This window comes from Carassius carassius, chromosome 29 (assembly GCF_963082965.1).
Source record: "Carassius carassius chromosome 29, fCarCar2.1, whole genome shotgun sequence".
Classification (NCBI taxonomy): Eukaryota; Metazoa; Chordata; class Actinopteri; order Cypriniformes; family Cyprinidae; genus Carassius; species Carassius carassius.
The window spans coordinates 10,005,672-10,014,923 of NC_081783.1; the positions used below are offsets into that span (position 1 = coordinate 10,005,672).

The 9,252-nt window shown below is 35.7% G+C and overlaps 1 protein-coding gene across 1 annotated transcript; it reads right to left on the minus strand.

Moving 5' to 3' along the window:
- Positions 1–2,278: 2,278 nt before the first annotated feature.
- LOC132110122 (uncharacterized) lies at positions 2,279–3,373 on the minus strand. Its single transcript, XM_059516719.1, has 2 exons — positions 2,677–3,373; positions 2,279–2,558 (listed from the first exon to the last, which is right to left on the minus strand). Exons 1-2 carry the CDS (start codon positions 3,253–3,255, stop codon positions 2,355–2,357), a joined length of 783 nt encoding a protein of 260 aa, XP_059372702.1. The 5' UTR covers positions 3,256–3,373; the 3' UTR covers positions 2,279–2,354.
- Between the last annotated feature and the right edge of the window lie 5,879 nt (positions 3,374–9,252).

Genomic DNA, 9,252 nt, shown 5'->3' on the forward strand with positions numbered 1-9,252 from the left:
GTGAATGAGGTGACGTAGGTGACTGTGAAGTCAGAGACTCCCAGACAACCTCCTTGTTAGAGGACATTGGGACTCAATTAACAAAAGAAAAACACGTGAACATGCATAGGCAAAAAAAAGTGATTATTTATTTATTATTATTTAATTTTTTTATTTACATTATATATACTGTATATATATATATATATATATATATATATATATATATATATATATATATATATATATATATATATATATATATATATATCAGTGGTGGACGAAGTACACAAATAAAGTACTTGAGTAAATGTACAGATACGTATAATAAAATATTACTCCAGTAAAAGTAAAAGTACTGCTTTTTCAATTTTACTCAAGTGAAAGTACAAAAGTACTCAATATTTTATGTACTTAAGTAAAAAAGTACTGAAAGATAGATGTTTGCAATTTTATATAGGCTACTTAATTAAATTTTATATTAGCACATATTTTTTTTATAATCCTACTGCTCAAAATACCTGTGATTTTTTCCAAAATAACCACTATATGGAGTCAAGATACGTATTTTTTTGTTGTTGATATGGACTACGTTGACGAGAGTAATGTTCACTGTGAGGTTTACACTGTGATGTACCTGAGAGAAAGCAGAGTTGACCATCTGATTTTCACCAGTAAGAAAAAGGTATTTGAAAGTTTGTTGTTTTACAGAACATCAGAGTTCTATATGACATGATAATAAGGCCTGAAGTTAGGAAGAACATTTTAAGGAAAATATAATTATATTTTCATAAAGATTTTTTCCTTCTCAAACCTTGTCTGTTGTGTAAAAACACCCCTGGCCAAACAGGGTGCATCTCTTCCCACTTGGATAATTACTGTAGTTACCATGTTCTGAACATCACATCCTTTCTTTTATAGATAAAGATAAATCAAATTTTTTTAAAGATAAATCAAAAAATTTGAGGAAACTTATTACCTCAAAACTTTTAAGTTGATAAAATTAATTGTTTTAAGTCAGTTACACTTATATTCATAGAACAGATTAACTCAAAATTATTTATTTGAATACACTTTTTGTATGCATTTTATAACTCAAAACTTTTAAGTTGATAAAATGTATTGTTTTAAGTCAGTTACACTTAAATCTACAAAACAGACTAACTCAAAATCATTGATTTGAATAAACTTTTCTTTTATGTATTTTATAACTCAATTTTTATTGATCAAAAATTAAAAGTACTAAATTTTTGTTATACATTTAAAAATAAATAAAATACTTAATTTGCAATTTTCAAAGAAGTTTGACCTCAAAATTAACATTAGCAAAATATTATTTCTTAAACATTAGAAAGACAATTTCAAACTCCATATATGAAAGTACGTTTTATTTTGCAAAAGGCATTTTTTGCAGCATTATAACAGACCTCTGTATACATTAGAATGTAACTGTATGAGACACAACAAATGTTCACTTGTTGTTTATTTCACAACAAGTGAAATAAAAGACAATAAACAGTCTCTTGTTTATCCAGAATATTTAGACCACAATCTGGTTGCTAGTGGCATTCAGTAACGCAATCCCAGTAAATACTTAAATGAAAATACAATTCTCCACTTCACTGGGAAATTTAAAATCTTGAGCTCAGTGTTTAAAAGGGCAAATACAGTAGTCACAACAACTGAAAGGAACCAAAAATAAATTGTATCGCACTCGTACATCCATTACTCTTACTCCTTAATCAGTAGCTCATTTTTTAGACTCAGCAATCTGGGTGTTAGTGGCTTTGAGTCATCCAAACCCAGTAAGACTTTTTGGATGAAGTTAAAATTGTGGGTCAGCTCTTTGGGGTAGTTGAGATGTAATGCATATATCAAACCAAACATCAAAAGAAAAGCATCAGCCAACCTGGAAATGTCCCTTAGAACAATGTCACCTTCCAGCACAATAGAGATCCCAGCAGGGTCAAACTGAACAGTGGAACTCGAGTCTCCATTCACCATGCTGACAAGAGCTACAGCTGAATCTGCAATGTCTGGCTCATCCACCTCTTCAGTCTGAAAAGCATTAGAGAACTTCATAAGCATAATCAGATAAATAACATTAAAATTCAAATGAGATGTATAAAAACCTACATTCCACAGTCATCTTCGCGCAAGTAGACAGGGAGGGCTCGAAGTGCAGCTGTACGTCTGTTGTTAATATCGTAGTGATCCTGAAAAAAGACAAAACTGTCTTAGTGATGCAAGAGAAAAGAATAAAATAGAAATAAAAGTACAGATGAAAGAAGAGAAGAAATTTAAAGCAAAAAAAGTTCAAAGTCAGGTTTAAACAATTACCAGATAGCAGTAAAAAACTTGTGCACATTAACCAATTAACTTGTACTATAAATGTAATTAACAAAATTCACCGTAAGATTATAGGCACTACAGATGCTTCTCAGTGCTTCTGCTGCCTTGCCTGTACGGGCAGCCTTCTGCCTGTAAACAGCAATCAGTCGAGGAGTATGGTTGTCCAGCTCTGCATAGAACTTGTTTTTCAAGCTGATATTAGTAATTCTGTGGAATTCTGCAGCAATCTGAAAGCAAGCATTCAAACGAATAACATAAAGAAATGTTAAATAAGAAAACAAAAGTAACAGACACACATAAACACACAAAACATGGAATCTAACAGATGGCAACTGAGAAAATTACCTGAGATTCCAAACGAAGTGCAGGCCACTTTTCCAAAAAGTCCTTCACTGGTTGTGATGGGTTATCTACAATGATCTGTTTGCGACGCAGAGCAAATGTACTTTGCATGAGTCTCTCTATCAGCCCAAGACTTCTTTCTGTCTTAGACACTTCCTCAACTATTTGCAATCTTTGTTGTTCCAAGCTTTCAGCACTCTCTCCTTTTGGAAAATTTGGTAGGTAGTTTACCTCAGCTCGACGAGCTCTTTTGATGTTGGAGTGGGGAGACTCCCTCTCTGGATTATTTTGGCTTCTCTTCCCCCAGTTAACAGCCACCTCTTCACAGCCAGATCTGCTGAGTTTTTTGCGAAAGTTGCCCATTTTAAACTTTAAACTTGTCTTCCAGCCATACCATCCACATTGACTTCCTGGTTCTGTGAGGCAGGGGTGCTTCGAAATAAGAGCCTCAGCTGCTTTAGCTACTTCTTTGTCGCTGGGGTAAGCCTTAAAGCTGTGCATTGCCTTGGCCATATTTTCTAGAATGTCGTGTTTTTGGCCTTTAGTTAATTTTAAGAACTTTCCACTGTTTTGATAGGCCATATTTCCACCATTGAGGCTGTGCTCGACATCATAAGAAAATTGAGGAACTGGGAAGACATCAGGCCAACTCTGCAAGCGTCCTGGGGCATAAGGGAGTATTTCTGTGTGTGAAGTTGCAGCTGACCCAGTATCAGTCTCAGATCTGTGTACTTTCAATACAGCCTTCTCTGGCAGTTCAGAAATGTCTGTTAGAAAGCAGAGTTGCCCCCCAAAGTCTGGGTCTTCATATTGGAGGTTGAAATCAAAATCAAGACGAGGTCTGAATTTCTCTTTAATCACTGTAATCAACTCTTCTACTGTACTTGGGCATGTAGAAAGGGTCATCTTGTGGGCGATGTCAGGAGCAATGTAAACTCTCAGTAAAAGTTTCTGGGATTCTGCCATCTAGGAGACAAAAACAACAAGGTAAAAGACAAGTTAAAAATATAGTTTCGAAACAAGATGGACTGGACATGGAATTCCAAATAATGTAGAAATCTTACCTTATTGTAAAGGTAGAAATCGCTTTGGCATCAACAGCACTTTGCCCTCTATGCTGTAGGCAGAAAGGGGGGATGTGTCACTCAAATCTGTTATTGTTTTAACAGATATATCACCTAAACACAGATTAAAGGCTCTTAGGTGTTCAATATAATGGGACTTGTGCTCCCTGCATAGGAAGGCCACATGATCGTTCACAAGGAGGATTGACTCAGTTTTACAAAACTGAGGTAACCCTGCTTCAAAACCAGCAGGAAAATATTCCCCAGTAGAAATATTTGTCCCATCAATGGTGATTTGAGATGCACAGTATATAGTGTTACTATCAGTCTTCTGTTTAATATACTGTATTGCCACTTCAGGTAGTGTTGAAACTAAAACAGATGTCACAGCGGACGCCTGCAAATGTGGTTTGAAGAACGCTGGCGCACTTAGATGGTAAGCCATCATATGCTGGTGTCTGCTTGCCAGTGTCTTCAGCACATTTTTAAAGTTCTGTGTATCGTGCACAACCCGTTTGAAGAAGCGGTGTTTGCCTTCAAAACGCATGGTCCATAAATGTACAAGAAGTCCAAAACATCTGATCAGCTCTGGATAATGTTCGACGTAGTGATGCTTTGGCCTAAGCTTAAAATCTGGAAATACTTCAAGAAGAATTTGCCTGTGGTCCCTAATTTTACTCTGTAAATACTGAATCATCTCTTCAGTAAATGTTGGAGACAGCACTAACTCCACAATGTCTTTCAATTCCATTAACACTGCCCATGCACTATCTCCCTCTGGTACAACACTGCCAACCATGAATGGAAGTAGCCGAAGTAATGCAGCATTTTCATGACCATTACCACCTATTGTCATTTTTGTGGTATAAGTTTTGGAAATTGGCTTGGGTCTATCAACCTTATCTGTATGCTGATATGGAAATGATTCAATTTTATTGTTCAAATAATCAAGTGTGAAGTGTTTCAGACGAATCATTTTTTGAATGCATAAAGCCAACTCTACTGGCACAATACCTTCAAGGAGGTCATGGAGAATATCAGGAGGGAAACCAGTGATTGGATGAAAATACTGCAGCTTTTGTTTTAAGACACAGTCCCTTTTCACACCACAATTACTTTCCCCATTTCTACTGGAGACATTCTGGACATGCAGATCATAAGTTACCTTAGTTCTCAGACTGAATTCACCCTCAGCAACTTCATGCGATTGAAACTGGTCTTGAGTTGCCAGACAGAATCTGCACACATACTCTGAACGGAATGACTGTACAAAGCCTGTCAATCCGTGAGCTGCAAGATTATCTGATGCAACAAAAAGAACAGTGCCTTTAACAGATTGACCAACACACCATCTTGTTCTAATGTACATATGTCTTGCAATAAAGGGCCAAGCACACTCTCATAGCCACAGTTCTGGACATCAGGAACTTTACACAGCAAAGCTAGCTGTATCACATGCAAAGCTGATCTGTATTTGCTAGGTAGATCAGCAAGTACCCAGTACACCGAACAGAGTTTGTGTATTTTCCTCGAAGTACCTAATGGATTTGCAACTTCTATCTCATCGATGTAAATCAGCAGTGGCAATTTAAACTCCTCTGATGCTGATAACAGCTCATTTTCTTGAAAATACAAACCATCTCGATGATTTGTGTATTGACCGGATTGTGAAGGATGTGATTCTTTAATTCTGTCAAGTACATCAGTATGTTTAAACAACAACTGAATCATAGGCAGTATTGGGACATAAACAGCTGTGCGCCCAGGTGCTACAACATACTGAAACGGCATAACCATTGGGTAATTTCTCTCAATACAGGTTTTTCGTCGCTTATTTGAGGACAATTCTGCTCCTTTAGTAGTTGCACTGACAAAAACATTACTGTTTATAACAACACTAACAATTTCATCAAGAGCAGCTTCACTCACAGTATAGCAATGTCTCTGTAATACGTCATAAACTGCTTCTCTCAGCAGCGGCCTTGACAAAGAAAACAGCTGACACAAATGTTCTACTATTTCCTGTGCAGCTATGTCCGACACTTGAAGTATAGCCTGCATCTTCAAAAACAGAGAGGCTAAATTGCGTTGTAGTTGCGCTTTTAATTGGCTTGTGTCACACTGTATATCAACAATATCCAAAATGTCTGCATTCTCAGACTGAGTAGGATCCTCAAATGGAGGCTCCGCAGCTGCAGAACAGTCATCATCTTCAGCAACTACATCTTCAAAAAGGTCCAAGCAAGCTGAACTAACATCTACTCCATGGGCCCTGGTTTTGTGTGAATTAAATGAGGAGTAAACATTTGTCGTATACCTACAGTTTTTATATGGACATGTTACCATTTCATGACTTCTCAAATGCCCTCTTAAATGACCAAAGAGATTTTTTTCTGAAAAAGGTTGCTTGAACCCACATAAAGGACATGTGTACACCACCTGGATTTCTTGACATGCGTGCCTCTTATCCTTCTCATTGTGAAATCGTGATACATTAATTTTTAGTGCATTGAATGAAACAAATGTGCAAATGCAGGAGTCATAGAGACACGGTAAAGGGCTAACCTTTGAAAAATGGCTATGTTGCAAACCATAATGGCCAAGTAACTGTGCTCGGGTAAGTGAGGAGGAATCACATAACCTGCATTTCCAATCCATCATGAAAAATCATGACCATGACAATGACAAGACATGAGCAAACCCTGAGCTATGCCAACCTCTAAAATCAGTTGTTATCAGTTTTAAAATGCTGCATACTTTTAGTCTTTACATATGTATTTTCACCCCCAAATTCCAAATTGTAATTTTACTCACATATATGCTCTGGTCTCACAAGTTTTAACCTGTAGAGAAAATAAAAACACAAATTAATAGTGAGGCAGAGACATGTCAAAGTCATTCAACAATTTCAGAATTTATAACATTTGGCTTCCATTGCAGCTAATTTAATTTTAAGCATTGGATAAAAAACAAGTAATATTGAATGAAAGTGGTTTTAATCTATTTTTTTTCTGTTTCAATTTAGGTTCTGTAACCGAAAAGCTTCAATACAAGCAACTGCGATAACCAGCAGTACCACAAATTAATATCCGTGCAATGCGATTGCGAGCATACATCAACAATGTCCCTAAATGGTTAAAATTTAGATCAATCACTCCACAAATAACATCAGGCCTAAAGTGTGCCTGATCATTTTAGGTCGTCTATTAGCTAAACGCAACAATAGTTTCAGTTTGATGACTATATTGTCACATTCTGATGCAGATTACTAGAATAACTTTTTAAAAAGTTTTAAGAAGTACTTACCAGATTATAGCCGCTAAACAAACCACAGCAAACACAGAAACGATGACGATGATGAACGATACTGATTCCACAGAACCACTTTGAGGCAACGACTCCTGCATGACATAGCGGGCTTCCAAGTTCAAATCAGAGCGCTCAATTTCAAATGGGAATTATTTTTACTCCGTTATTTTTTTACAGTCATTTGAGTAAAACATGAAATAAACGGACATGGAATGATATGTTGACTCTTTTTTGCGTTTTGTATAGTTTCACCTGGTATGGTATGTTATGTTTTTAAAAACATGCAAATAAAGTGCACCGAGTAGACTCTTCCTTTTCGTTGGTAGATTGGAACGCGATAAAGCCTCATTACTGCCACCAAGAGGCAAAAATGAGGCTTTGGTAATTCGTTTTACTTCGTTGTTATTTTTACAGGCATGAAATAAACGGACATATCATGATGGTCATGTTGACTAGTATGTTTTGGAGAGTTTTACCTACTATGTTTTAAAAATAGCAAATAAAGTGCACTGAGTACACTACAATTTAGATTCATGCATTTCCATTAATAGTAAAATTCCATCAAATTGAATTAAATAACCCATACATATTTTAATTGAATAACTGATCAATCCATCCCTAAGCAATTATTCAATTACAATATGTAAGGATCATTAAATTCAATTTGATACAATTTTACTATTGATATTTGTATATCTATTAAAAAGGCTTTAAAATGTTTTTGAGTGTAGAGACTCTTCTTTGTTGAATTGGCAGATTGGAACGCAATAAAGCTCATTACCGCCACAAAGAGGCAAAAATAAGGCTATGGTAATAATATGACGTCATGTTTTACTTATTTTATTTAAGTTCCTGGAAGTTAAAACGCCCAAATCGTTGAACAAACTTAAAAGTTTTAAGTTGAATGAACTGTTTCACAGTTTTAAGTATAGTTCACTTATTTTTTATAAGTAGGTTATACTGTTCGGGAATACAGTGTACCCAGATATAATCTATATATATAGGTGGCTGAATAAAAATATTTGGATATTATTTATAAAAAATACCTCAAGTTAGCACCAGCAAGCTTGTTAGCTAGACAGTTAGCATCAGCTAACAATATTTACTTATTTTCAGTACGGTTATGAATAAACATTCATGTCTGTCTACTCGTCTAGTTAATCCAAACAATATAACGTTACTGTTGATAAACAATATAAAATCAGATGTCACATAGGACATGGTAGCATTTTAATAAAACTGTTAATATTACGGCAGCGGGAAATTTGAACATGCATTAGTTATTATATTTAATCTGTGTTAGTTTAATGGTTATTTTTTTTTTACCTAAAACAGACGCTGATTGATGTGTCTGCATCGTCTGCACTCGAGCATTTCAGTGGGCTTAAATAGATCACTCTTTACAGCGGATTTAGTTCCCAAACAACGGACAATTTTGACCTAAATAGGATTTTCAGCAACAATAATTAATCCTAAATTTCGACATTAATAACTCACTTTTAGCAACATCAGACGCACGCGCGCTCACAAGATCTCCCGGTTCTTACTTCTGTAGACTCGCACTAATCGGTTCATTTGAATCAGTGAGTGGTAGACTCCGGAACAGCTGCAATCGGATAATTCTAATTCGTAAACGAATCGTTTGGTGCGATTTGATCCGATTTAAACTTTATTTTGAAAAGACTTCGTTCATGATGAATCAGACACCGCTTCTGCATGTTGGAGCATGAGATATATTATAGGGAGTAACGATATGTAGTGAAGTTAAAAGTATGATCTTATGCTTTGGAATGTAGTGAAGTAAAAGTAAAAGTTACTCAAAATAAAACTACTCCAATAAAGTACAGATACTTGAAAAATGTACTTAAGTACAGTAACGAAGTAAATCTACTCCGTTACTGTCCACCACTGAGCAGTAATCAGTAATCAACTTGACATTAAATGAGAGAGAGAGACAAGAATTAGTTGTTTCCTTAATGGTCCTCTTTGTTGTCTGAGGATGCGCTGCAATCGTCATGGTAACTCTACTCTCTCAACTGTCACCCAGAGTTCAGAAAATGCTGCTGAACTACACCGTGCAAACTCATCATATATTTAAGTAATCAAAAATAAAACTTATATATATATACATTCGTGGCATCTTGACTGTTGTTGTCTTTGAGGAGGGTCTTATTTTTGGGTCTTGACCTGTATTGAGGTTTGATAC